General features: G+C 53.7%; 11 protein-coding genes across 11 annotated transcripts; 6 read left to right on the top strand and 5 right to left on the bottom strand.

The window, feature by feature from the left end:
• Positions 1-137: 137 nt before the first annotated feature.
• On the bottom strand, positions 138-1,468 carry BO95DRAFT_447897 (uncharacterized protein). Its single transcript, XM_025587726.1, has 5 exons — positions 1,276-1,468; positions 899-1,143; positions 804-812; positions 625-702; positions 138-510 (listed from the first exon to the last, which is right to left on the bottom strand). The coding sequence occupies exons 1-5, from the start codon at positions 1,296-1,298 to the stop codon at positions 419-421; spliced, it is 447 nt and encodes a 148-aa protein (XP_025436953.1). The 5' UTR covers positions 1,299-1,468; the 3' UTR covers positions 138-418.
• Positions 1,469-1,574: 106 nt separating this feature from the next.
• On the top strand, positions 1,575-4,519 carry BO95DRAFT_447896 (putative PHD finger domain protein). The gene has a single exon (XM_025587725.1). It carries the CDS (start codon positions 1,892-1,894, stop codon positions 4,388-4,390), a length of 2,499 nt encoding a protein of 832 aa, XP_025436952.1. The 5' UTR covers positions 1,575-1,891; the 3' UTR covers positions 4,391-4,519.
• Positions 4,520-6,240: 1,721 nt separating this feature from the next.
• Positions 6,241-7,204, top strand: BO95DRAFT_447895 (RNA recognition motif domain-containing protein). Its single transcript, XM_025587724.1, has one exon. The coding sequence runs from the start codon at positions 6,664-6,666 to the stop codon at positions 7,054-7,056; it is 393 nt and encodes a 130-aa protein (XP_025436951.1). The 5' UTR covers positions 6,241-6,663; the 3' UTR covers positions 7,057-7,204.
• On the top strand, positions 6,948-7,861 carry BO95DRAFT_16999 (uncharacterized protein). The gene has a single exon (XM_025580797.1). It carries the CDS (start codon positions 7,124-7,126, stop codon positions 7,661-7,663), a length of 540 nt encoding a protein of 179 aa, XP_025436950.1. The 5' UTR covers positions 6,948-7,123; the 3' UTR covers positions 7,664-7,861.
• Positions 7,862-9,728: 1,867 nt separating this feature from the next.
• On the bottom strand, positions 9,729-10,018 carry BO95DRAFT_348633 (DPY30/SDC1 family protein; the record flags this gene model as incomplete). The annotated part of the gene is made up of 2 exons (XM_025582007.1): positions 9,729-9,789; positions 9,870-10,018. Coding segments are annotated over 2 exons (210 nt in total), but the record flags the coding sequence as incomplete, so codon positions are not given.
• An 850-nt stretch (positions 10,019-10,868) lies between these two features.
• Positions 10,869-13,875, top strand: BO95DRAFT_400420 (fanconi-associated nuclease 1). Its single transcript, XM_025583842.1, has 3 exons — positions 10,869-11,466; positions 11,522-13,013; positions 13,091-13,875. The coding sequence occupies exons 1-3, from the start codon at positions 10,937-10,939 to the stop codon at positions 13,712-13,714; spliced, it is 2,646 nt and encodes an 881-aa protein (XP_025436948.1). The 5' UTR covers positions 10,869-10,936; the 3' UTR covers positions 13,715-13,875.
• Positions 13,876-13,898: 23 nt separating this feature from the next.
• On the bottom strand, positions 13,899-15,217 carry BO95DRAFT_424800 (40S ribosomal protein uS15). Its single transcript, XM_025584693.1, has 4 exons — positions 15,000-15,217; positions 14,908-14,940; positions 14,309-14,355; positions 13,899-14,254 (listed from the first exon to the last, which is right to left on the bottom strand). The coding sequence occupies exons 1-4, from the start codon at positions 15,199-15,201 to the stop codon at positions 14,081-14,083; spliced, it is 456 nt and encodes a 151-aa protein (XP_025436947.1). The 5' UTR covers positions 15,202-15,217; the 3' UTR covers positions 13,899-14,080.
• A 221-nt stretch (positions 15,218-15,438) lies between these two features.
• On the top strand, positions 15,439-16,679 carry BO95DRAFT_16950 (uncharacterized protein). Its single transcript, XM_025580791.1, has 2 exons — positions 15,439-15,661; positions 15,898-16,679. Exons 1-2 carry the CDS (start codon positions 15,556-15,558, stop codon positions 16,437-16,439), a joined length of 648 nt encoding a protein of 215 aa, XP_025436946.1. The 5' UTR covers positions 15,439-15,555; the 3' UTR covers positions 16,440-16,679.
• A 4,621-nt stretch (positions 16,680-21,300) lies between these two features.
• BO95DRAFT_16886 (uncharacterized protein) lies at positions 21,301-22,130 on the bottom strand. The gene has a single exon (XM_025580785.1). It carries the CDS (start codon positions 21,993-21,995, stop codon positions 21,384-21,386), a length of 612 nt encoding a protein of 203 aa, XP_025436945.1. The 5' UTR covers positions 21,996-22,130; the 3' UTR covers positions 21,301-21,383.
• Positions 21,870-24,132, top strand: gprM. Its single transcript, XM_025580782.1, has 5 exons — positions 21,870-22,115; positions 22,174-22,269; positions 22,329-22,483; positions 22,543-22,681; positions 22,739-24,132. Exons 1-5 carry the CDS (start codon positions 22,040-22,042, stop codon positions 23,764-23,766), a joined length of 1,494 nt encoding a protein of 497 aa, XP_025436944.1. The 5' UTR covers positions 21,870-22,039; the 3' UTR covers positions 23,767-24,132.
• Positions 24,133-24,388: 256 nt separating this feature from the next.
• BO95DRAFT_16882 (uncharacterized protein) lies at positions 24,389-25,087 on the bottom strand. Its single transcript, XM_025580784.1, has 2 exons — positions 24,959-25,087; positions 24,389-24,851 (listed from the first exon to the last, which is right to left on the bottom strand). Exon 2 carries the CDS (start codon positions 24,817-24,819, stop codon positions 24,499-24,501), a length of 321 nt encoding a protein of 106 aa, XP_025436943.1. The 5' UTR covers positions 24,820-24,851; positions 24,959-25,087; the 3' UTR covers positions 24,389-24,498.
• Positions 25,088-25,314: the final 227 nt, after the last annotated feature.

Here is a 25,314-nt window from a genome sequence, read left to right as displayed (position 1 = left end):
CATTGCATCATGATTGGATGAATAAAATTGAGAGTGATTCACAGCTGAATGCATTGCCTGGTTTCATAACAGAACTAATGCTTTTTTCCCCGCTTCCTACAGGCCTTGCATGGGGCATGATGGAAACGATCGTTTGCCGGGCCGCCGCTGTTCATCCCAGCTTGCGATTGTTCCAGACCGGTAAGTCTCAACGGTGCCAAGTCATCTCGCGCAGTGGCCAGAGCGGAACTTAGCACTTCTCCTCACATATAGACATGAAGAGCAAAATTCGAGTGTTCTTTCCCACCACATTTAATGTATGACCCCGTCTCCGAGTGGAAATTAAGCATCCGATGGCTTTTATACAACGGGCGTCCCTGTGGCTACACCCCCGAACAGGATTTCTCCTCGGCGGAACGGAATTTGACAGGAAAAAAAATCATCCACCTGCAACAGGATTGCCCTGGCGGAGAGCCGTCACTTGTTTCCGAAGCTCGAGGAAGAAATCCTTGCCGTTGGCCATTTGATTCGCTGTTTGTTTCAGACTCATGCATTAGACAAATTCATCAGAATGGATTTCGGGGGAGTTGGAGTAGTGTAGATTTTTCTGTGCGGGTGAGACTGGTTACAGGTTGTATAACGTACGTTTAGCACCCCAGGGTCCGCTGGCCCGGTTGTTGTTCGTGTCCTTGCTTTGCGGTTTATAGAAGAAGGGCCTCGGTTCTGGGACGATGGGTTGCGCGGGTCAGTTTCTTGTTTTGTGGTTCAAACCTCCGGACATGGGTTCCGTGGGGGGGATTTGTTTATAGTGATGGGTTGCGTACCTCCGGGTCCTGCGGAATCAACAGAACCAAGCAAGAGCGGGTTGTCAGCTATAGCACTTTCGAAGAGCTACTCCGAGCGGAGAGATTCTGCATACCTCTTCTGAGAGCCGCCTTCGACTCTGTAGCATTGAAGTTTTGCACGGGAACGTGCTGTTCCTGCCGAGGTCCAGAGGGGGCAGCAGCAGCAGCAGCAGGAGGAGGAGGCTGTTCGCGCGAGGAATCGTTCCATGTGTTCGGCCCTCCTCGCGAGCTGCCATGGGCGCTCATTGTTCGGGAGGAGGAATGTCTCTGGGCGGCGTGGCGGTTCTGCTCGTACGGGCGACCTCCGCGCCAGTTACTGCTACAGTGAGTCGGATGGGTCAGCCACCAAGAATGCTGCTGGCACGAGGGGCAGGGAGAGAAGTGCATTGGGGAAGCTGCTTTCGGGGGAGGGGGAGGGGAGATTGGGACATGGAGAGAACTAAGAACATACCGCTCTTCGCCGGGACCACTCATGCTTGTCTCCGATCGATCACCGGGCACGATCAGGTAGCAGTTTTGTTTTCTTCCAGCACGGGGTGAACCGTGTAGAATTGTGGTGATTTATTGTAAGGGGATGATGGAATGACCCGGGGCAGCTGGAAGGGAACCGTGGACGGGCGGCGGCGGCGGAGGTTCCAGTTCCCCTGCGCGGGAGAGGGAGAGGCGGGTCTGTCTCTCCGCCTTTGGCTTGATAAGCCCGGAAAGAGGGAGGGAGGGAGTGACATTCATTCATTCACTGCTGTTCGCTCGCTGGCTTGTCTCGTTCGCGGTCGTCGTCGTCGTCGTCGCGCGTCTTCCCCTCGCTTGTCGCCCTCCCCGTCCTAACGTGCTTACAAGTCGAAACCCCTTTCTTCGATGAGTCATGCTAAACTTATCTGGCTTATCTGATGTGGTGATAATTCGTCTTTACGGCGCAGTCTAACTTGGTTGTGATTTCCTACGACAATTCCCTCCCTCAAAACACCCACACACTGTGAGGCTGAGCGGCGAGCTCGGGCGAGGGTCCATCAACAAACAACCACACTCCGCTTTTCATCCAATCTCACAGATCCTACCGAACAGGGAAGATGGCGCCGCTCTCGTCATCAAAATATCGTTCCTCACCGGGTAGATCCTCGAGAAACCAGACCAAGGTCACCCTAAAGACATCGCGGAGCTCGGATCCGAGCACTTCGGAAGGCCCGCCCCTCAAGAAACGGAAGTATATTCCAGGTGGTCCCGGTGGAGGAGGGCGTTATATTGAACTAGAAGTGAAGGAGCCGGCTTCGAGACAACCAAAGACCACGCCAGCAGCTCGACGCAATTCCTCAAGCTCCCGCAGTCGCCCTGCTCCTGCTCCTGCTCCTGCTCCTGCTCCTACTCCAGAACCCGAGCCTCCTCAGCCCGTACAGTTACCGCCTCCTCCTCCTCCTCCGCCGCCGCCGTCGCCACCTCCTGTACCATCCACGCCGCCTTCTGCGCGTCTGAGACGAGAAAAGAGCCAGACTCGTGGCCGCTTCGGCTCATCGACCGCGGCTGCACTTGCGTTACAACAAGGAGATGGGTACAAACCACGCGAAGAACGCGGCTGGGAGGAGTTTCATCCAGACCTGGATATCGACACCAAGTTTACGGTTTTCAGTGCAGAAGAGGTGGATGGCCCTCCACCGTCGGCTTCGATAGCTCAAATCCTATCGCCTAACGGCCTGGATAACAGTAGCGACAAGGATCCGATCGCGGAGCTCATTAGAGCGCACGCCAATGGCACTTCGCCGACGCCAATCAAGCGCCGCCCCGGGCGCCCTCCTCGTCGTCCCGAAGCTATCCTCCATGCTCTGGGCATCTCGCCGCAACCGAAAGCCGTTCCTCCTCCTGGTCCCAATCCGCGCGAAAGGCTGACCCTCCCGAAGCCCACATTCCGACTGCGGGATCCATTTACCTTCTATGACCAACCTGGTGTAGGTCAGCAGAATTATGTCGACCGTACCATGGCTAGCGTTGGCTATCAAGAGAGCGACCTCTTTTTGCGGCATGACCGGCGGTTGGTTCGTATGTCGGAGTGTGCGCAGGAAGATGACCTAGATCTGACCAACCTCGTTGCCTCAGAGGGGGAGGTCAATGCGGCTGTTGGCCGGGTGGAGTATGATATGGACGAGCAGGATGAGAAGTGGCTGGAAGACTACAACGCGAAACGGAGGGAAGATCAACTGGAGCCAATAAAACCGGCGGTCTTTGAAATCACAATGACCAAGATTGAACGGGAATGGTATGCCCTGGAGAAGCGTATCCCAAAACCGAACCCGAAGCCCCCGCAAACGCAGCGCCCTCGTTCGAGCTCCGCCGCCGCGGTCAATGGGGAAACTGCCCCCGGCGAAGAGCAGGACAGCAAGTGTGCCATTTGTGATGACGGCGACTGCGAGAACTCGAATGCGATTGTGTTCTGCGATGGGTGCGACCTAGCGGTGCATCAAGAGTGCTATGGCGTTCCTTTTATCCCCGAAGGACAATGGCTTTGCCGCAAGTGTCAACTCATAGGCCGGGGATCTGTTAACTGCATTTTCTGTCCGAACACCGAGGGCGCCTTCAAACAGACGACCACCTCGAAATGGTCCCATCTTCTGTGTGCTATCTGGATTCCGGAAGTCTCGATCGGCAACCCATCTTTGATGGAGCCGATTACTGACGTCGAAAAAGTGCCGCGAAGCCGATGGAAACTCAATTGCTATATCTGTCGCCAGAGGATGGGTGCATCCATCCAGTGTAGCAACAAGAACTGTTACCTGGCGTTCCACGTAACGTGCGCCCGACGAGCCCAGCTCTATCTGAAAATGAAGTCAGGCCATGGTACCCCGGCCGTGATGGACTCCCATCTCCTCAAGGCCTTCTGTGATAAGCATGTTCCGCCCGAATGGCGAAGGGAGCATGGTACCGATGCCGCTACGGCCGATGCGATCGAGTACTATCGGAATACCATGCAGGGTCGCCGCTGGGGAGATAGCCAAGCAGCGGCCCTCTCGTTGGAACCCGCCCACTCCCATATTGGGGAGCATGGAGAGGACGACGGGCACCGGACACATACACCACGTATTACGCTTACTGTCGGTGGCAACAAGCGCAAGCGAATGACTGCACCTAAAACGATCTGGAAGCTACCGTCCGGAGCTCCGGTGATTCCTCAGGTCGTCCTAAACTCGGTCGGCGCTTCGCTCCAACGATTTGGAGTCCGGCAGAGGAAGCAATTTGCTGAAGATGCCTGCAAATACTGGACCCTTAAACGCGAAGCGAGACGAGGTGCTGCGCTTCTGAAACGGCTGCAGTTGCAGTTGGAGACCTTCTCATCGATGGAGATGACCAGGAGAGATTATGTTGCGATGGGGGTGACCGGCAGCAAGCGACTTCAGCGGCGCATCGATTTTGGCCAGAGGCTTTGCTACGATTTGGATAAATTGAGGACACTGTGCGACGAAGTCAGAAGGCGAGAACAAGAAAAGCTGAAGGATGTGGAAACTCTACGGAGCATCGTAGACACCGTCTACTTCCCTATCTTCCCTTTGCTCTGGCCTATCTTCGAGAAAGCTCAAGGGTAAGCAGCTGTGCTGGCTCCATTATCTAATTCTTCCTTTGCTAATGTCCTTCGCAGGCTCGATGGCAAAGGTATCTTCAAGAAAGGACTGTCCTCTATCCGTGCAAAGCTCCAAGAACGCTACTACTCGTCGGTGGCATCTTTCTCTGCCGACCTTGCCCGGGAATTCACCACGGAGATTGGTGTTCAGCCAGCTGGGGACACTGCAGAGCTACAGATGCAGATCAGCGGCCGTGCCCCCGAACTCAGTCTCGAACAGCGTGAGAAGAGAAAATTGGCTAAGCGCATTATAAAAGCTATTCAGCCGGCACTGGAAGATGCTATAAGGAAAGAGAGCGAACTGAACCGCAAGCCTTTCGAGCAAGAACTGAAGGAGCTCGATCTCATGCTAGAAAATAGCGTCATGTCCCGGAGAGGGTCCGAGGTCGACTCTGCGGAGCAGAGCGCAACCGACAAAGCAGATCAACCTCAAGATCTGAGTCAAATCGCGGAGCCACGGGTTGAAGATGTTACTGCTAAGATGGAGATCGATGAAGGGACCGACATCGCCGCAGTACCTGAAAAGGCCGACGCAGCTGTCGAGCCCAATGCAGAAGTGTCGCTGCCTGCTGAAGAGTCTACTGAATTGTCCGCCCTTTCAGTACCCAACTCAGAATCCACGCCTACCACTGCGGTGCAGGAGACGGAGATCCAGACCGGTGAGGATGCACCAACAACTACACAGCCCACCATAGAAGTAGTTGACCCAGCTGTGAATGGACCGGTCGAGAAGACCGACCTAGACAGCTCGAAACGTGAAGGCCCACCGCCCGACGCTCAGAATCAGTCACGCACCCCGCCTCACAGCTTTACAGGCGATCAGCAACATCCCTTGTCTCAGGGAGGCATCCAATGGTATATGCAGCCATTTGACCCCATAGGGACCACCATCCATGAGGAGCGCTGGACGGGACGGGACGTTATGCGGGGAATGAGTGAGGAACTAAGCGAACTAGATGAGGACGAACTGAAAGATCTGGTAGAGGAGGATGAGCTGGAGGGACAAGTGGCCAACTCATCAATGGAGACTTCGGATGGAAAAGGTGCTCCTCCCCAGCAGCATGTCAAGACTCATCGGACGCGACGACGCTGGCGTGGGTTCAAGTAAGAACAAGGTAATAGGGAACGTTCCTTTGTTTCTTCTTCCCTACATCGCCATTTATTCGCCTCTATTTGTGTCCGTGTGTTTGCTTTTTTGCTTTTCTTGTCGACAGTTGTTTAGCCAACTGGGAAGGGATGGGCGTTAGGCATGCCTTCATGGCCATTGGGGAATGGCATTTTTGGGCCGTAGATCGCCAGCATCGCGTAATGAATGGGCGTTGAGTATATGAATATTTTAATTGAGTGAGTCTTTGGTATCTTTCGTGAAAATATCTGTGTTCCAAATCTTGAGCGTTGAATTTGTTTGTTTGCTTGCGCTGTAATTAGTATAAGGTGTAAAGCACACCGAGGAAGGGTGAATTGAAAGATTGGCTTGGCGCAGAGCCGCTGGCGGGCCAGACTGGATGGAGACGAACTGTCTCTCTGGCTCTCTGGCTCTCTCAGCTTTCTCGCTCTCTCTCTCTCTCTCTCTCTCTCTCTCTCTCTTCTCTCTTTCCCGGTTTCCTCCCCCTTCTTTCATCATCATCACTCCGGGAATTCCTTTCCATCCTCCTTCCTTCTCCCTTTCTTCCCTTTTCCCTTTCTTCACTCCCAGTTCTTTTCACGGATCTCAGAAACAAACTCATCTTTTGAGTTTCTTCTCTGCCCGTGTTTTAACGCAATCGTAATCGGTCGTTGAATTTTTCAGCTTCCCATTCCTCATTCTCAGCCTCGCGCGCGCTCTCCTCGACCCATTCAACCTCTGCCGATTTTTCTCCCTGTTTCTTCACGAAGACCATTATCATGGCTACAGAGTACGATCACGAGAACGGTCGCTACGACGGTATGTCAAAGCTATCGCCTTCACAGCCCGGGCTGCTGATCGTCCGGGTAACTACGAAATCACACGGCTAATCCGCGATGCTGGTTTTTCTTCTTCGCAACTGAATAGACGAACCTCGCTTCACCCGCGACCGCAGCGCATCTCCTCGCGATGAGCCGCGCGGCGACCGCACCCGCAGCCGTTCTCCCAACGGACGCGTCGATGACCGGTGCGTTCACCCCAGACAAGAGCTTCGAGGAAGCAGCTTGCATCACCGTCACCCACGGGTGGCGATATTTCCCCCTTGGGCGACCAGCTGACCTCGAGACCATCACATGCTTAGCCCCCCCGTTGATACCCGCAAGCCTCCTTTGGATGACGATGAAGAAGGCGCCCTCAACACTGGATCTAACCTCTTCGTCACCGGCATCCACCCCCGTCTGACCGAGTCGGACATTTCGCGTCTCTTCGAGAAGTATGGTGACGTCGAGAACTGCTCGATCATGGTCGACCCTCACACCAAGGAGTCTCGTGGCTTCGGCTTCGTCAAGATGGTCACCGCCGAGCAGGCTGATGCCGCCAAGGAGGGTCTCCAGGGTGAGGTCATTGAGGGACGTACCCTGAGCATCGAGAAGGCTCGTCGTAGCCGTCCCAGAACCCCTACCCCTGGCAAATACTTCGGTCCCCCCAAGCGTGGTATGCTTCGAGTTTCCTTACTTTACGTGTGAAGAACTGAACATCTAATACTGACTATAGAAGACTTCCGTGGAGGTCCCCGTGGCCGTGGTGACCGCTATGATGACCGCCGTGGTGGTGGCTACGGTGGCAGCTGGCGTCGTGGCGGCGACGATTACCGCTATGGCCGCTATGATTCCTACAGTGACCGCCGCGACTACGGCGGTGGTCGTGATTACCGCGACTACGGTCGCCGTGACTACCGTGATGACTATGGTTACCGCGGTGGTGGTGGTGGCGGTGGCGGTGGTGGCATCGACCGTTATGCTTCGGGCGGTGGTCGTGAGGACCGTTACAGCCGCGATGAGCGCCGCGGTGGTGAGGAGCGTCGTGGCGGTGGTGGCGGCGGCGGTGGTGGTGGTGAGGATCGCCGTGGTTACTACGATCGCGATGCCAACCCTCCCAGCTATGGATCTGCTCCCCCTGCCCGTGAGCCCTATGCCGGTGGTGGTGGTAGCGGTGGTGGTGGCAGCGGCAGCGGTGGTCGCTCCTACGAACCCCGTGGCGGCGATGACCGTTACAGCACCAGGTAGGTGGACTGATCAGACATGGGTGGTTGAATCGAGGTCATGCCACGTTCTCCCTCCCAGGCCTATCTAGGTCTTCTTCCTCGTTTCCCTTCACTCTTTTCCTCTTTACACCTTACCACACACCCCTTGTTTCAAGTCACCATCCCCGTCACTTTCCCCTGTTATTTGGAATGGTTCCCCCCTTTTTTCTTTTAATACCCCTGGATGAATGGAAATGGGCTCGAAAGGCCACGATAGGGACGTCTCTGTGTTGTCTTATACCAGGAAAGCAATATAAGCCAAGGGAATCATCACGTTCACATGTCAACCTCGGGCGAATTCGGAGCGCCATCGAATATCGTCGGCCTATTCGACCGCCAGACTAAGCGTGTGAAAAGAAAAGTTGAGAGAAAGACCAGAAAATCATTCTCGTGGACAGCAAGAACAGAATTCTCTGTGGTTTCGTCGCTCCTCGGTCACACTTACTGATGTTTTCTTTTGTTAATTCGCTCGCGCAACTACCGGTGAAAAAAGCATGGCGGCAAGGGAGAAAAAGAGAACAGAACAAGATCTTTACACACAATAACGTTGTAATTCCTCGGATTGTCAGATGGATCAGCACTGCTACATTTCACTCCTCAGCCCTTCCGGAAACTTGGTCGTTATCTCGCTACTAGTCAGTCAGTCAGTCTTCAGTCAGTCTTCAGTCTTCAGTCAGCTGTTCGCCTATTTTGCGTCTATTGCGTCTTATACAACTCTCTTTACACGTAACGACTTCTTCGATTGTATGCGGCCAGAAAAGAAAAGAAAAAGCTTCTACCATTAAATGATCTGCTCCAGGCTGTTCGTCGCGCCCTGGGAGAGGTTTCCTCTGGACCCGCGACCGAGCAAATTCTGCAGTGCAAGAAATGCGGAAACAGTCTTGCGACGGTGGCTTCTCTGCGACCGCCATGTCTGCGTGGGTGTACTGCTGTGCGTTGTAGTATAGCCACGGAAGACAGCAAACACTGCAGAGCATCTTCTGTCTGTGCAGATACCTTTAATGCTCAGCCTGAGAAGAGATTCCCGTAAATACGACCCCAATTCACAAGGCTACCTCTTGCGACGCACAGCCTGAGAAGATTCGGAACGGTAGGTTCCTTGTTTTGATCTGGAGTATTGTTATTGTTGATTATTATAGCACCAGAACTGATCTGAAGGGGAAATCTGAGCTGGACCCCCGGCTCACCTTGCCTGGCTGAGAGTTGACCGACCGACCGACCGACCGACAGGCCGAACTCCTTGCATCACGGGGGTGACTCAGAGAGCATCATGATTGCTGCGGGTCCAATCCCAGTTTGCTAACTGCAGGTCATATGGTACGGCTTTAGGTACATCTAGTCATGGGTAGTTCGATTTTAGTGGAATTAACAGTTGTCTCGGTGATGAAGCCAGCTCTTTACATTCTATGCGCATTGCAGTGATGCTCGTTCTACATGGGAGTCCTGGTAGTTCTACCGATCCCTTGTGCGACCTACCCATGGTGACACACGTAGCTATCGGTCATTAACGCTAGATCTCCAAAACTATATGTACTATACATCCGCAGCAGGGAGCCTCAAGCCTGGGAATCGTCCGTGGCCAAATGCAGCTCGAACCGGAGTCTTGGTTGCAGTGCTCTCTCCTGCGCCAGGTGAGAGCAGAGCAGGGCACTCTGGCGACCCTGGCGCAGCTCGAAATGAAGGCCAACACCTCCAATCTTGACAATGCACCTTTCCTCAGCACGTTGAAGCAGGACTCTCCCCAAGTGCCTGTGTTTCTTCACACTCTCGAGCGATGAGCCAACTCAAGGCCTCAAGCTACCCACCAAGGGACCTTTTTTCCCAGAAGTTCACCAGCACAGCCAGCACAGTGAAAACCCCAAACCTTGTAGGTATTATCTCAATGGGGATCATAGCATGCTCTCTCGCTCCCATTTTTTGTGTCGAGATCATATCGTCTCATCATAATTTCGCATTACACGCCAATCGCACTTTGTTTTCTTTATGGGTCCAGCTGTATAAATCCAAAACGATCATATGTGCGCATTACTTCATATCGCCTGGTTATTGTATTTGCTGGAGTGTGAGATTTCCTTACTCCGGCGTTTTCGTTGCTGCTGCTGTTGCGCCCCCTTGCTCGAGTTCGTTACTTTTCTGAATCAGAAATTCGCCGAGTACGCGGAGGGGATTCGGGGGTCTGGTTTGAGTGTTAGCTTTTTTTTATTTCCTCCTCTTCTTCTTCGATTGCGTTGGGCCCAAGGGAGGGGGAATACGTACTGTTCCTTCGCGACGCTCTTCATCCCTTCGAGCAGATACGGTACGATCTTCTCGTTCATGTAGACGCGGGCGGGAGCACCGCCCGGTCGGATTTGGGAGCCGTTGGCGGTGGCTGTTGTTGCTGCTGCGGCGGCGGTGGTGGTGGTGTTGGTGGGTGTCGCGGCGGCGGAGTCTGCGGTCGGGGTGTTGGCGGAGGTTGAGTCGGCGGCCATTGTTGCTGTAGCTGCTGCTGTTGTTGCCGGGAGGGGATTGGGGGTCTGAGACTGAGGTTGTTGCTGTTGGGCTTGGCCTTGGTCTTGTTGCTGGTCCTGTGGTTGGGGAGTAGGAGTGGCTATCGCTGCTTCTCCTTCTGCTGTTGGAGCTGAAGCTGAAGCTGCAGGCTCGGTCGCGGAAGAACCGTTTGCGGGGAACTGGTGAAGTTAGGGGATTCTGATTCCCGATTTGTGGTTCAAACAGAAAAGGAAGAAATCAAGTTGATGGAGGCAGGATTGTACAATAGAGTTGCCGAAAGGGAAAATTAAAAAATATTGGCTGAGGGGAATTGAGAGAAAGCGGAGCTACTGAGCTTGCAATTGTCTCTCTCTCTCTGTGTGTCTCTCCCATCATGGGCTCCGCCGGTGTGGGGTTTGGATTGCCATCATTCCATAGTTCCGTCTCGGAGAGGAGTTCCTTACTGGGTTGGAGTCGGTCATTGTGAGGTATTGATTAAGCAAGGGGAGAGGAATCTGTGTCTATTGCTCTGTTGTGTTTATTCTATTTGAGGTTATGTATGCAGAATAAGGGAAAGCAGGTGAAATGGTTTGACTGAGTGCTGAACAAGATGGACTTCAGCTGAAGATCCGATCAACTTGCGCCGACGCCCGCGCTGCTTTGCAAACTGTGCAAACTTATGTCTGTCCGTTTCCGGACATATAGATCATGTGACTTCGTGTCGGCTCGCGTCACGCTTTTTCCTTCCCTCGCAAGTCAAGCAGTGCAAAACCTCAGATTCATTTACCACGGAGACACGGCCTAGCGGGCCATGCTTTAAGGGTAAGCGAGATCGATGCTTGTATCTCTCCGGCAGTATGTCCCTGTTGGACTACTGGGATACCCAGCGTCCGAATGCGAAGCGCAGAAAGACCGCCGCTGACGATAAGCCCGCCACCCCGGCTATAAAAATTGCGGTTGGTCATTCGAACAACACTCCTGAGTCGTCGTCGTCGTCGTCTGATGCCCCGCTGTCGAAAGACTCCGCGGTACCAACCCTCGACCGGGTTGACTCTTATCCTATCATAGCCGAGTCCGGAATTGAACATGATACCGACTTCCCGGTGTCGAATAGCCAAACGGAGCTGGAATCGTCCCTACCGGCCGTTCAGGATGATAGCCAGGCAATCGAGGAATACGAGGCTGCGCGACTGGCAAGCCAGGACGAGCCCGACCTCCACCAGAGGTTGCAGGATGGCAAGTGGCGCAAGGGGCGAAGCTCCATCTACGTAGATGCGTTCAATCTGGCGCTGGAGACTGTGCTGGATGAGGAGGCGCATCTGTTCGACGAGGTGGAGATGGAGGTCTTTAAACAATGGCAGGAGCTGGACTACGAGGCTCAGTACTTGTGAGTTCCATTGTATCAACCAGCATCTTGGTAGTGCCTAATGTGATTTCTCTAGGTATGTGCGCCTCTTCCTTCGGAAGACGTCCGCCTGGCATCGCATCAACCGGCTGGGCTACTACTCGGATATCGCAGACATGTCCCGGGTGGTGACCTCGCTGCGACATCCTCGCTGTCTTCCCACCTCTTCCTGCCCGTTGTCCACGGGTGAAAACCCCGCGGATATCGACCCAGCGCCTTCGCTACGCTTGACGGGCGAGTTTAGGTTCGCCGAGCACATGGATCAGATAACCACCCTCGAAGAGGCCTCGTCCTTGCTACTTCTTGATGAGCTGAAGATGCTCGCCAAGGAAGCCAAGGTGCAGGGCAAGAGTAAGAATGAACTCATTGCCGCTCTGCACCGATCCAGTCAGAAACAGACCGGTCTGGGCTGGAACAGTAAACCAGCCACTGCAGTATCCAACGGTCTCAATCGAGACGACCACTTCATGCAGAAGATTTTCGATTACACGGGCGACTGCATCCGGCTATCAGCAGGTCCACTCGCCTTGTTCGAGCGCGTCCACCTGGTCTTCTACCGCTCCACCGAATGGACCGAAAAGTCCCTCACGACCATCATCCTCGCCAAGATCTCCCGCAAGAAGTTCCCGGAGTATATCGTGTGCCGGTCCAGCTCCATCTTCCCGACCCGAGCGTTCTTGCTCGAGTTCGAGATCGCCCTGCGCACGCAGTTCCAGATCGACAACATTCTCGAGTTCAGCGGCACCCCCACGGTGGAACACCTGACCCGGATCAAAGACCTCGCCTACAAGGTCTACCCCCGGTGGCGGGCCCTGCTGGCGGAGGAGCAGCGCAAGGAGGAAACCATCTACGAATACGGCGAGGGGGCGTACCTCCGGCGGTTCTCGCCCGCCTGGGTCTACACGCGGATCATCCACAAGGGTCTGCACCCGCTCGGACGCTTCAAGGAACACCAGGAGGAGCACCGGCTGCTGACGGAGCTTCTCGACCAGCGGCTATTCCACGCCGCGCGCCGCGGGGCCTGGTATCAGCGCAAGGCGCTGCTGGAGGAGCACTACATGTGGGCCCTGACCCCCTTCGAGGGGCGCAGCGAGGACGCGCAGCGGAAACACTGGCGGCGGGTCGCGCTGCGGACGTGCGAGACGGGGCTTGAGGACCCCAACTGCCACCTGATCTTCCACTACGACCTGCAGAAACGCATCATGAAGCTCGAGCGAGCGTTGAAGATCGTGAAGCGCGAGCAGCATAATTTCGGGCACGTCCGGCTGGCGAAGCCCGCCGAGCGCACCATCGCGGGCATCCAGGTCGTCGAGCCGGAGCCGGCGTCTGTTTGGGAGACTGCCGACTCGCCGTCCGCCGCCAACGGCAACAGTAGCAATCACAGTAACAGCACCCGCCGCGGCCGTCCGACCGTCTGGGTCGACGAGCGCGAAGGCGGCGAATGCCGCGTCGAGACCATGTGTCTGAACTGGTACCGGGAACAAGGGTGGAAAGGCTATCATTCCGAAGGAGGCATCGTCAGAACCTTGGTATGTTCCCGACCCGACCCGACCCTATACCCAAGACACCCACCAACTAACCTTTGATTGATTTTGGCGGCGAAAAGTTCAGCTACCTCTTCTATGACATCCTCTTCACCACCTACGTCCCCAACGTCTTCCAGACCCCCTTCCAGACCTCCCCGCTCGACCTCCACACCGACGCCTTCTACCCCACCCGCGCCAGCGAGATCAACCACCGCCTCGCCGAGCTCACCACTCCCGGCGCCGCCGAGCGCCTCCTCCGCGCCGTCCACGCCCGCGAATCCCCCACGCAGACCTGCGCCGTCGGCCTGGACTGGTCCTTCGCCCTCGACGACCTCGTCGAGCTGGTGCGGTGCTTTCCGGGCGAGGCCCTCGCGGCTATCTGCAAGGTGCTCGCGCAGGAGTATTCGGTACGGGGTGGCGGGGTGCCGGATTTGTTGGTTTGGAGGGTTTTTGACGACGCGGAACAGCCGGGAACAGGGGTGGGTGGTGGTGGTGCTGCTGATGCGGGTGAAGAGGGCCGGCAGGCTGGCAAGTTAGCTGAGCAGAAAGGGCGGTTCGGGGAGGTGATGTTCGTGGAGGTCAAGTCGGAGAATGATCGGCTGAGCGATACGCAGCGGTTGTGGATCCATGTGCTTTCCGGGGCTGGAGTGAGGGTCGAGTTGTGTAATGCGGTTGCGCGGGAGGTGAGGGTTGCTGGGTCTTGATGGTCTATCAGGATTTGGCTTTGGGGGGTACGCTTTGTTGGCGTTGGTATGTTGATTTTGAGTGGTGCATGCATAGATGTATAGATGTTGGATGAACCTGGTTCAATTTTACTGAGCACATTTGGACAGATACACACACTACGTTCGAGAGAACAATCTACGTCTACAAAAAAGACCAGAAGTGGTCGTGAAGAAATTTTGATATTCATGACTTGATCATAGCCAGAACATAGACCCCATTTTCCCCTATCGAAACCCTTTCCAGATCACACGCAAGGGAAAAACAGAAGACAAGAACCAACCACGAAGGCCAAATCACAACCACACCAGAACCCAGACCCAGGGGACCCAACGACGTCAAGTCGCTTAAGCAACGAGGGTGGAGGCGGTGGCGGACTCGTAGCGCCAGGTGGGGGGGAGGACACCGACGGTCTTGTAGTAGCGGGACAGACGGTGGATACGGGACTCGATGAGAATCAGGCGGAACTTGCTGTCCTTGTCCTTGCGGTTACGCTCAAGGTGCTTGCGGACGGCGACGGCCTTATTCATCATTAGTTAAATTTTCTTTTCGTTTCCGGAGAATAAAGAACATACCTTCTTGATGAGGTGGTACAGGTCCTCGGGAAGCTCGGGGGCAAGGCCTGTTTTGGGGAAAATCACTCTGTCAGCCTAGGTTTTGACCAAGCAGAGGCAATACGGGGTTTTTAGGAAGCGACCCAGCGAAGCAAACACCATAGTGCACAAATTGAATTGGACCATGGGTTTTTCTTTCTGGGTCGGTATTTCCCTTCCCTCCAGTGTTTTGAGATCGTGGAGAAATGTTGAGATTGAAGTTGTTGATGGGAGTGGTGTGCGGGAGTTGAGGATGCGATGGTGGTGCTAGTGTCGGGGAGGGGAATGTTCTTTCGATTCCCCCCCTCCCCTCCCTCAAGACGGTGCGGTGTAGTTTCAACCTGCGTCTTTTTGTCTTTCGTGTCTTCCTCCCGCTACCGTCTATAGGAAGACGGGAGTGAAGGTGCGAAAGCGACCAGCGCCCATCCGTCCACGCTGTCGAACCAATGTGGATGTGTTTCAATCCCGGCGCATGACTTCTCGCTCCATCCCAGCCAATCCATCTTCCAATTCAACTTCCAACGGATCTCAAGGTACTGGTGCAACTGGGGTTCCGGAACTCAGAATGGTGATGGTCGTACCGTTGGACTTCAAGATACGGAGGATCTTGTTACCTGTTTCCCTCCTCGTTAGCAAAAACTCTGCAACCCCCTTTTCCTCAAAGACAACATACCAGTAACGTGCTTAACCTGGGCAACACCGTGGCTGTCACGGAGAACAACACCGATCTGAGAAGGGGTGGCACCCTTCTTGGCGAGCTTGCAGATCTGCTCAACAACCTGCTCGGAGGAGGCCTTGAACCAGGCCGGGGGAGCACGGCTGTAGGGGAGAGCGGAGGACGCAATGCCCTTTCCCTTGGAGTGAAGACGACCCATTTTTTTTTGTGTGGTGAAGGGGGGGGTTGGTTGTCGAAGGGTGGTGTTGTTCTGGTCGGGACGCAAAAAACGGCTGGTGGTGGTTGTCGAGGGATCAAATATGAATCCGCTGGGGTCAGAATTCTGGGATCGTGGGTCACATGACCTTCAGTTTCGTGGGTTTGTGGGTATGGTCATGTGATACAGGCAGAAAAAAGTTCGCTTATTTGGCGGGAGGGTCGGGCGCCTTCCTTTTTATTCTTGGCTTGTAAAGTTCTTTTTTTTTTTCTTTTCTGCTACTGTCGGGGTATACCTTGACTTTTGTTTTTGACAACGACAACGACAACGCCCTCACCCTTTGGGCGGAAGATTTGGATGAGCTTATGCTGCTTTCTCTCTCTCCATCAAAATCATCCAAGGCACAGATCTCGTGTGCTGTCTTTCTCAGCAACGCGACTCCCCCTCGGTGTTTGCTCACCAGGTTAGTACTGCCCATGAACTCACCCCGTGCAAATCTTCGCCTTTCACAATGATGAAACACACCTTACTTTATTTATTTTCTGGTACCTCTTATGTCAGAGGTAGATTTGGGGACCTTACCCGGTCTCTGGGTCTATTCTCGATGATCTAACTGGACTTCTGATCTCAACACCAACCTTTATTGCTGTTGCTCTGCCGATTTGGGACTTGGACACAACGTGCTAATTCTCACTTCAGATAGATTTCTTCTCTCTGACTCGGTTAGATATGTTGAAGTGGCTAGCATAGCTGAAATTGGAATAAATCATAACTTGTTTGAAATTTTCTTCGTCTTCAGGATTCCAGACCGTTCTATGGTCTGGTTGCTCTTATTCTTGTACTTTCGTAGTACTCCGTCTGAGGTCGTAGATTCACGAGTGCTTTGTCTTCGCTACTGTGTAACCCGACTCGATCCTATCGTAGATGTACCGGAGCTTCGTGGCGCGAACGATGTAGCCGTGCAGTTTTGTACTCACTACGTGATGCATTTCGTGATCAGGTATGTGCTTGTGAGACGTGATATGCACCTGGGCGTTCTTGCAGTCCGTATATGGGAGGAAACGCCGATGACACTACTCCAAAGTCAAATTCAACAGGAGCTATCGAAGCATGAACCTGGATGCTGTTCTTCCGGCACGTCGTATGCAGGTACGAAGTTACCTTTGTGTAGCATACCCCTGGCTTACGAAGTGGAAGAGCACGTCGAGAACAGCAACGTGCCTGCTTTGCACGCCCCATAGTACTGTCATGATGGGATGAAACCCCGCCATCCTGGAACACATCAGATCACGTATCGTGCAGCAATCACACCGCCGTTCTGGCTGGATCGGAGTATAAACCTGATGATCGAGACGTGCAGGATCGATATCATCTCGCCTCGTGTCGAGGGGGGCTGCTACCGCTGCCGTCAGCTGGAGCGAATGGCTGAAGAGATGGAAGAGCGACATTCTTCCTGTAGAACATCGTCTGCGATGCCTGGTCAAAGGCACGACAACCTTGAATAAGTAATCAAGCCTCGGAAGGTAAGAGATGGTTCTAGCACATAGCAGTCGGGGCACGAGAACCCCGGTTCATGTCATATGGAGCGATGGAATCAAGCTCGACAAAACCGTCGGTTGCTGAACAGCACTGAGTCACACCCGCCCCTCCCGTGCTGCTCAAGTCAATCTTCAGTACACAGTACGGAGTACTAGAGTGGACGTTGTGGGGACATGTCGTGATGTATCACAAATCCATCGAGAACACTAAATCCAGCCAGCTCGTGGAAGAGTGCACCGTCGGCACCACACCCCGAATCGTCATTCGTGGCCGTCACAAAGTGGGTATGAGGCAATCGCATTGGGAAGAGGGAAGAGGGAGAAAAAGTCCGTGCAGGATCGCAGCCACTCAATCTCTCTATCGCGCTTAAGAGGCTGCTGCACAGGCGACGGAAGTTTCAGACCCAGCCCAAAAGGCATCGACAGTTCAGGGATCACGAAGATCATATAACGTCAGGCGGCCATGGTTGGCACAGTTGCAAGCGCACAACGGATGATGATTCGAGGTTGAGAAGGGAAAGCAGCGTCTGAACACAGAGGGGTGCGGTCAAATCAGAAGCACGGAGAAAGGGTTCAAAATGGAGGAGAGGCGGGGGCAAAAGAGCTGAGCTGAAAACCCCATCTATAGTGAAGAATGATATAGCACTATAGCACTGCACTATCGCACCGAGAGTGAGATCGGAGAAAGTGAGATCTTGGGAGTCCGGACCCGCGGGCGCACGCACGCACGCACGCACGTACGTTTGAGACGGAGCCTATGAGTAGCCGGGATTTGCCCTGTCGCCGAGCCCTGTTCCTGCCGCCATCACGCAAAGCCCAGACTCTCCCTCACTGATTGGTTTGCATGGGAAGCCAATTGACCGTTTGGATGCTGGAGGAAACAGTGGATTTGCTGGGCCATTTTCAAGGGGACGGACGCACAACGCACAGGCGAAGGCTCCCTTCCCTGTCCCTCGTCGTTGGCATCAACGCTTCGTGCTCTCATCGCATGATCGCCCCAGGTTGAGAAGCTGGCTGCTAAATCATTTTCCTGTCATGTCACTCCGCCTCGTTTGGACAACGATGGTCAAATGACATCGAGTGACATTGACGTACGCAATCCCTTGGTAGGGGTGGATGTGGCCAATTGAGCACGAGAGATGCCAGCCGGAAAGTGGTCGCAGACGAGAATCAAATGGTGAGATTCGATATTGACAATAGCGAGAAATCCTGCGAGAAATCCTTGCTGGCCGAGAATAAGCCCGTTTTTGCCCCCCCCCCCCCCGGCGTATTCTTATTAGACTGTCATCCGCTGGTTTGGTGGCTTCATTGTCTCCGTAAATACGTATCACAAATGAGATGTAATCAGCGGGGGAAGAAATTAGAAACACAATCCTTTCAATACACCATGCACCCTGCACTGTATGTACGGTACTGTACCTGGCCAACGTGCTATAGTTCTTACTCTGGATTCGAGCCCTAGCAGGACCATTGGCATTAATTTGCATCCTTTAGGGTTCTTGGTGAATCCTGGGTTGTTACAGAGGCATAACAGGCTCAGTCAGAAGTTTGTCAAGGATAAGAATCTCCGAATACGAGAAACTCGCTCCTGATGGCGAGTCCAAATCGTCGACATGATCCTGTGTGTTTTGTCTCTCCATCCACTCTACTCCGGTACCTGCCGCGTTCTCCAACTGCAAGATATGCCTCACTTAGCAGTGACGTTGCCAGACTACTACTGTTGTTGCGGCACAGGTTGCGTTTTGCAGATGGCGATCATCTTTGCTTCTCAAAGTCTTGTCTTTTCAGGTAGTTGCAGATCCATTAGCGTCCCGGGAGCCGTATACTAGTCGCTGCAACTGGTGCATATCGTAGACAAAAAGCAACGAGATCTGCCTGTTTCAAGGCAGAATCTTACAAGTCCGGGAACAGGTAGGTAGAGTACTCCGTAGTAGCAGCTTAATTGGCGTGGAAATGTCAGAAGTAGGAGTAATGATAATAATATGAAGGAGGGGTGGAAAAAGGGGTAAAGGAGAATCAAGATCCCGTCGGCAAGATTAACCGATAACCTCAACGCGAGCTTCGATGGAAACTTCCACGAACGGGCGTCAATGGCGTTTAGTCTAGCGTGTGCCACAGGCTCATAGCCGAACGGGAAGAATGCGAGCGGTGCCCGGGATGACGACACATTTCGCTGGTTTTTCTCGGTTGGCGAGGAATTGTGGACATGTTTTAACCTTAACCACGCGGGAAGGAAATTGGATGTGGATGAAATGCGGATGTGGATGTGGAATTGGCGATGGAAGGTGGTCAGTGTTGAAGACGTACTGTGTAGGCACCCGTCGCTGGTCGCCAAATATAGTCGTACTCCCCAGGTTGGCAGGTAGGTGTTCCGTAGTGCCTGACGACTGCGACAGTCTACGTATCAGGTCCAAAGCCGGACGTGCTCTAAAAGACGTCGTGCAATTCCATCGCTTGATGGGTGAGCAAAGTCGCAAACTGGCAAGGATGCGACAAGAAACACCACCAAAACAGGGACCGCCGCACGAGGTGACGGGCAGCATGAAGTGCCGTGAAACCGTGGGTGGAAAGAAAATGGGTTGCCGGCGACAACAAGACAGTAATAATAAGGTTAATCAATTGTTCTATCGCGAGCTTTCGGCTCAAAACTCAAAACTCAAAAAATCCTATTCATCCGCAGGTCCATCCATCTACCGGGTTTTGCAGAGCACCAACACTTTGAAGATGATCGCCAGCTATTTGCCTCCACTATCTGCACCAAGACCGTGAAGGGGCTCTGTCAATCAATACTCAATCGCGCAAAAGCTCACTCAGGCTAAAAGGCCAGGGCTGACCTCCGTTGCCGGAATGAAAAAGGAAACACGATGTTGAGGGTGAAGGTTCGTACCGTGGAAACTCCCTCCGAGTTCAGTGTCGATCAGCAGCAGCGCGGCAGGCATTAGACGCGGCCAGTACCGAACAGCGAAGATGGACATCCTACGCACGCTTACAGCTGAGCCAGCAGTAGCAGTAAGCAGTCAACATGACAAGTGATTTACCCCTTGCCTCGCACTGCGATTTCAATGGGCTCCATTTTTACGAAACTGCCTTGGATGATTACGTAGGAGGGGTACATCGCGAAGGTAAGCATGTTGCTGCAGAGTCGTACGCGAGAGCCTTGTTCAGTCAACAATGGTCAATGCACATTGTGATGGGGAAAGATCTAGATTCCACAATGGGGGGGGAGGAGGAGACTAGCGAGCATAGAGCCATTAATATCCATTAATATTAGACTGCAAGAGAGAGACTGGGTCCAGCAGGCTAGTGCCACACATCTTACTTATTTGGGTTCCGACGGACGAAAATACTTTGTACGGTACGTTTACATGTACATGTTCTTGCAGCCTAGCTTTTTTTAATGAAAATCTCGTAGTACTCACTGCTAACGATGCTAGGTTATTGTCGGCCAAAAGATCGCTCCAAACATGTTGTGGTGCGCAATGTAATGCTCGGTAGACGACCGCATGCTAACTTGACAGCGGCCACCATCTGTTTAGAGTTAGGGTGCACAGGGGCAATAAAAAGTCAAAACAACTCAGGCCGCACATTTCAATCTGACCGAGCGACCCGACCAGGATGGTTGATCAGCTCCTCCTATCGTGGGAAGTGGTTGCGTTAGCGGGAGGAAAGGCTTCCATTCCCGGGTTAGTTTTACTCCAGCTCAAAGTTTAATGCCATGCAGCCATGCAGCCATGCAGCCATAATGCTGACAACCCCTGCCCGCATACGAGGAGGTCTGTAAGGTACGCGGTCGGTCGTGGTCACTTACCTGGTTAGTCGGAGGCAACTGAGTCGTACAGTACTCCGTACTGTTTGCCTGTCTGCCTGCCAGTGCTGTCTGCTGTCTTCAGGGTTGTCACTTGTGCCCTACAATGCTCGTCAAACCTAGCCAACCAAGATGAATTGACACCTGGTCGGCAACCTTCCTCTGGTTCGGGAACGTAGCGAGAACCTGAATATTACCCCAAGGTTACATCCCATGGAGGGAACCGATTACTGATGATAAGGGGATCGATCCATGGAATGGACAAGGCTGGTGGTCACACTCCATAATAGAATTGTTCGGGGAAGAGAAACCCGTCAAGGCGCGTCAAATGGCGAGGGAAACCCTGCTTCAGGTTGCCCCTACAAACGGGATGGGAAGACTCTTTTAGAAGGAGACCGAAAATTGGAGCTAACCATGTGGGATGAGGTTCTTGGGTTCTTTGAGACTCAGAATCTTACGCACAGCGTGAAACTCGCTAGCAGCCATGTACCATACTTATGTATCATACTACGTAAGAGCAAGGTATTGATGACCGTCAGTCATGTACCCATGAGGTACAGCCCACGTTCTGTTTCCGATCCTTGGGTGTCGGTGGGTCGTGTCGACACTTGGCCTGCCCAATAATGCAGAGCATTGGTTTATACCCATGCAGAAGGCTGCAGGTGAATTAACCCAACCGGGCTTAGGGCTCCTTGACACATTGTTCTCCGCCGATGGCATCTTACCCTCTCTCGCTCTCTCGAAGTCTCGCTCTCTCCTCGAAAAAAAACCCCCGCTTTTACCAGGCGGTGCTGTGCCCTACCGATACTACTACTGAATGGCTAGACTGACCCTTTCTTCGTCTAATTCCTTCCATCAATATTCATGCACCTCGATGGTCGATTGGAATCCCCGACGGAGCGTGGAACTTTACTTCCTTCCCTGGCGTTGTCGCAGCAAGCCTGTCGGTGCAATGCACTGCACCGACTCCACCTTTCCATCGTGCCCCTGAGGTTAAGCTCGGCGCAATGAGGGAAATCGACTGGAAAAGTGGGATTTCCACACGGACCCTTTTCAAAAAAGTATGAGTAACTGAGTAACCAAGATGTGCAAGAGGCAACTCGAGGTGTGCCCCAACCGAATCTCTGGATCCTGGTGGCACCCCCGGGACGGTCCCATACTCTAGTCTCCCAGCGCGCATCGTTTAATCGAAAGTAGTATATCTGATCGTCTCCCCCCTCCTTCCCCCCCCATGTCCGTTCGCTCTCACTTGCACACACACACACTCTCTCTCTCTCGATCTGCCCGGTGTCCACATGCAGTGACTTAATCCTTATCGATCGATTGTGCTCCGTGAATGCACGGCTGTGAATCTCTTGTGGAGAGGTATCACGTCGGGAGTTGCTGTAGCTTGGTAACCCTATTAATCTCGCCCACCCAAAGGACATGACAATTTCGCCACCACCTGCCTCCATTGAGATCGACGAGTACACTTGACATTGGCCCTTGCACGCACATCATGAGCAATACGACACTAAACGGATTATGTCCGGCTCCTTTCTACCAGGAGTCATTCTTCCCGTCAACCGGTGGATGTATGTTTTTCTCCGATCCATCCCCGTGTGCGACGCTGACGATGCGCTTTCTCTTCAGTCATTGACGGACGTTACTGTGAAACATTAAGCACGGCTCAGGGCAACGTCTCTTGCTGCCTGCCGTGCCCATTGTCATCATGGACATACGGTGATGGTATGCATACCTGTCGAAGATATGAGGGAACAATCGCTAATCACGCACGGGCTATCTAGACATGACCAACAAGACCCAGGCCGCCGGCTGGCTTGGGGTTGCCATCCTGCCTCTTTGTATCTTTCTCTTAGTATCATACGCGGTCCTGCCTCCGAAATGGACGAATCGTCACTATCTGAGCATATGTTTCACACTGGGAATCTGCTGCATCGAGGTAAGTGCGCAGGCACGCGAGCAGTTACGGGAACGGGACGATGTTGACCGGCCTCGCAGATTGCTTTCATCATCCCTCTAGGGATTAAACCGGAGCAGTGTTTCAACGCCATTACGCCGAACGATATGTACTCGGATGTCGCGTGTGCTTTCACTGGCTCGTTACTTCTGTTCGGCGGCTGGGTAGCCGTGTCGTGGAGTATGTATCTCTTTTTCTCGGTCAATTGTCCGCTCCAGCATTAACCCAGTCGCGCAGGTTTCATTCGTACTTTGGCTTTCCACCTTCAGGTTTGTTGGGAGGTCATGCTGGGGACGAAGTTCATGTGGGGCGCCTTCATCTTTGGCTGGGGCATCCCGATCATCGGGTTGACTGTCATGCTGTGCTTGACGGGGGTGTCCTACCGATTCGGAGGGACCTGTCATATCAACGTGCACAACAGCAACCGGGACTACTGGGCTCCCGTGGTGGCCTTCGCGGCGGCAGCATTGGTCCTGCAGTTGGCCACGATGCTGTACTGCATCCACGTCTACGTCAAATCGGTCTTCGACAAGAACCCCACGACCAACAGCTCGGGTCTGCCGTCCTACAGCGCCAGCGTGCGCACCATGACCGCCCGGCAGGCCTACCGCCGCGTCCGCCGCGTCATCCAGCTGCAGTGGCGCAGTGTCACCCTGATCCTGATCATCATCGGCAACGTCATCTTCTTCGCGGTGGTCTTTATCAAGATGGACAACAAACTGGCCATGACGCCCGCCAACGCCGAGCTGTTCCTCCCATGGGTGGCATGCCTGGTCGCCACGGAGGGCGACAAGCAGAAGTGTTTCTCCGAGGTGAAGCACGTGCTGCCCAACCAGGCCACCCTCCTGGCGGTGCTCATTCTGTTGTCGCTGGTCGGCTTCTGGAACTTCATCCTGTTCGCGCGACCGTCGATGTTTTTGGGATGGGCCGACCTCTTCAAGACGAAAGTCTCGCACCCTAACGAGTTCGTCTCCGCGGACGCCCGCCGCACGCCGGACTCGCGCGCCTACGAGATGCTCGACAGCTCCGGGGCGCCGCCGCCCGCCTTCAAGACGCTGGAGCCGGTGATTCGATCGCCCAGCCCGGCGCGCACCTCGGGGGCCCGCAGCCCCGAGCACGACGGCTACGGCCAGGAGGCGCGATACGTGAGCCCGACGATGAGCTTCTCGTCGCCTCGGCCGCCGAGCGCGTCGCAGGCCCACGGACGCGAATGGGATCCGCAAGCGACCTTTGCGCCAGCACACCCACGTCATGGATCCCAGTGACGCTAACTTGTTTGAAGCATGGAGCATGGAGCAGGAGCATGGAGCATTTGTCTGGGTTTTTTTTTTGGAGTGAACATCGGAGCATTGCGGCAAGAGAAAAGAAAAAAGTGCTGATGTGATATTTTTGTACGAACTGCATATGTTTTTTCACGGCTGTACCTATACCCTGGATGATTCTTTGGTTGTTAACCTATACTATACTATGTTGTCGAACACATCTTTCTACTTTGTACATTCTCTCCTACCCTTTTAATCAGAAGTAAGACTCCTCCCCGAGAAAACCAGAAGAAAAGTAAGATTCCCTCCGTCCGAAACACCACGCCCACGCCCACGCCCACGCCGCCGAACTACCCGAACCAGTCAGCCATCCAGCCAGCCAAGCGAGACAGAAAGAGGGGGAAAAGAGAAATCCTCCAAGTTCCAATCTTCCCATCATCCATCATATCTCTTGACTCGAACGAATATCCCCTGCCCCCCAAACTTTTAATAAAGCATACACAGGAGTGTGCCAGGTGGGAATTCCCACCCTCCGTAGCCTAACTTACCGGTACAGTACACTAAATACTAAGTTGACTAACGCTAACGCTAACGCTAACGGGTATCTTTCCCCCGCGCCCGGCGCGCCGCAGGAACAATTCAATTCCTTTGGCCTCGCAGCTCGCTTATCCTTGGCCGTGTAGTTGCGTTGCGTGGGAAAGCCCCCCTCTTCGGCCCTTCCGGTGCCAGTGGAAATTAGATTGAGTTTTGAGGGGGGGCCCAGATTTCCCCGCTGCTGTCGCTGTCGCCGTCGCCGTCGTCTGCTTTATCGGACTTGAGTTGATTTGGTTCGGGCTTGGTGTAGGGTGTAGGGTGTAGGGTGTAGGGTGCATGGTGCATGGTGCATGGGGTGTACGACCGTTGCAGGTGCGGACGCAGGCTTGCGTGCATGCATGTATGCATGGGCGTTGGGAAGGCTTTGCTTGTTTGTGAGTGTGTGTGTGTGTGTGTGTGTGTGTGTGTGTGTGTGTGTGTTTGCTTGGGTTGGGAAGGGTTGCTGGGTTTACGGTGTTTCATTGGTGTAGTAGTCACTAGAGGTGGTTCGATTTCTTAGGGTAGGTGGGTGAGCGATAATTCTCCGAGAATGACTTTGTTCTTGGGAGGAAAGTTTTGGCTGTGTGGCTTGGTCTGGGGTAATTTGTAGAGTCTGTGGTACCTGTACTAGATCAGTCTTCCTTTGGATGAGGGGTGACTGACTGTCTACCGATGCATGATATAGTGCTGGGGCTGGGGCTAGTGATTCGCCACAATAAATACAGTACAGTCGTTGTTGTTGGACTGGGTAGGACAATTGTGTTCTGTTTTGTGAGGCCAAGGACTGTATGTTACTTCGAGTATTGCTGTACATGCAGATTAACATGGGAGGGAGGGATGAGTGGCTTGTCTTAGTATTTGTGGTTCAGGGCTCCTCCGCGCGATCGTGTGCTGTGATCTGTACTGTGCAAGTTATAGAGTTCCGGCTACGGAGTACGCCGTTGCACGCCCGTTGGGTAAGGGGTATGTGACCCGGGC

The sequence above is a fragment of the Aspergillus brunneoviolaceus genome (assembly GCF_003184695.1).
Source record: "Aspergillus brunneoviolaceus CBS 621.78 unplaced genomic scaffold BO95scaffold_101, whole genome shotgun sequence".
NCBI classification, from domain to species: Eukaryota; Fungi; Ascomycota; class Eurotiomycetes; order Eurotiales; family Aspergillaceae; genus Aspergillus; species Aspergillus brunneoviolaceus.
The sequence above is the reverse complement of the archived record's forward strand: the minus strand, read 5'-3'. Positions and strand labels throughout refer to the sequence as shown.

Coding starts and splice junctions, on each gene's coding strand:
- BO95DRAFT_447897 (XM_025587726.1), bottom strand. CDS start 1,298: ATGAGTGGTCCCGGCGAAGAGCG. Junction 1,144..1,275: donor AGTGGTCCCGGCGAAGAGCG/GTATGTTCTTAG, acceptor GACTCACTGTAG/CAGTAACTGGCGCGGAGGTC. Junction 511..624: donor CGGACCCTGGGGTGCTAAAC/GTACGTTATACA, acceptor TGAAACAAACAG/CGAATCAAATGGCCAACGGC.
- BO95DRAFT_447896 (XM_025587725.1), top strand. CDS start 1,892: ATGGCGCCGCTCTCGTCATCAAAATATCGTTCCTCACCGGGTAGATCC.
- BO95DRAFT_447895 (XM_025587724.1), top strand. CDS start 6,664: ATGCTTAGCCCCCCCGTTGATACCCGCAAGCCTCCTTTGGATGACGAT.
- BO95DRAFT_16999 (XM_025580797.1), top strand. CDS start 7,124: ATGATGACCGCCGTGGTGGTGGCTACGGTGGCAGCTGGCGTCGTGGCG.
- BO95DRAFT_400420 (XM_025583842.1), top strand. CDS start 10,937: ATGTCCCTGTTGGACTACTGGGATACCCAGCGTCCGAATGCGAAGCGC. Junction 11,467..11,521: donor GACTACGAGGCTCAGTACTT/GTGAGTTCCATT, acceptor TGATTTCTCTAG/GTATGTGCGCCTCTTCCTTC. Junction 13,014..13,090: donor GAGGCATCGTCAGAACCTTG/GTATGTTCCCGA, acceptor GGCGGCGAAAAG/TTCAGCTACCTCTTCTATGA.
- BO95DRAFT_424800 (XM_025584693.1), bottom strand. CDS start 15,201: ATGGGTCGTCTTCACTCCAAGGGAAAGGGCATTGCGTCCTCCGCTCTC. Junction 14,356..14,907: donor CCGTATCTTGAAGTCCAACG/GTACGACCATCA, acceptor TCCCCAAAACAG/GCCTTGCCCCCGAGCTTCCC. Junction 14,255..14,308: donor TGTACCACCTCATCAAGAAG/GTATGTTCTTTA, acceptor ATGATGAATAAG/GCCGTCGCCGTCCGCAAGCA.
- BO95DRAFT_16950 (XM_025580791.1), top strand. CDS start 15,556: ATGAGCTTATGCTGCTTTCTCTCTCTCCATCAAAATCATCCAAGGCAC. Junction 15,662..15,897: donor CCTCGGTGTTTGCTCACCAG/GTTAGTACTGCC, acceptor TTCTCACTTCAG/ATAGATTTCTTCTCTCTGAC.
- BO95DRAFT_16886 (XM_025580785.1), bottom strand. CDS start 21,995: ATGGAGGCAGGTGGTGGCGAAATTGTCATGTCCTTTGGGTGGGCGAGA.
- gprM (XM_025580782.1), top strand. CDS start 22,040: ATGAGCAATACGACACTAAACGGATTATGTCCGGCTCCTTTCTACCAG. Junction 22,116..22,173: donor CTTCCCGTCAACCGGTGGAT/GTATGTTTTTCT, acceptor CTTTCTCTTCAG/TCATTGACGGACGTTACTGT. Junction 22,484..22,542: donor TGGGAATCTGCTGCATCGAG/GTAAGTGCGCAG, acceptor CCGGCCTCGCAG/ATTGCTTTCATCATCCCTCT.
- BO95DRAFT_16882 (XM_025580784.1), bottom strand. CDS start 24,819: ATGAAACACCGTAAACCCAGCAACCCTTCCCAACCCAAGCAAACACAC.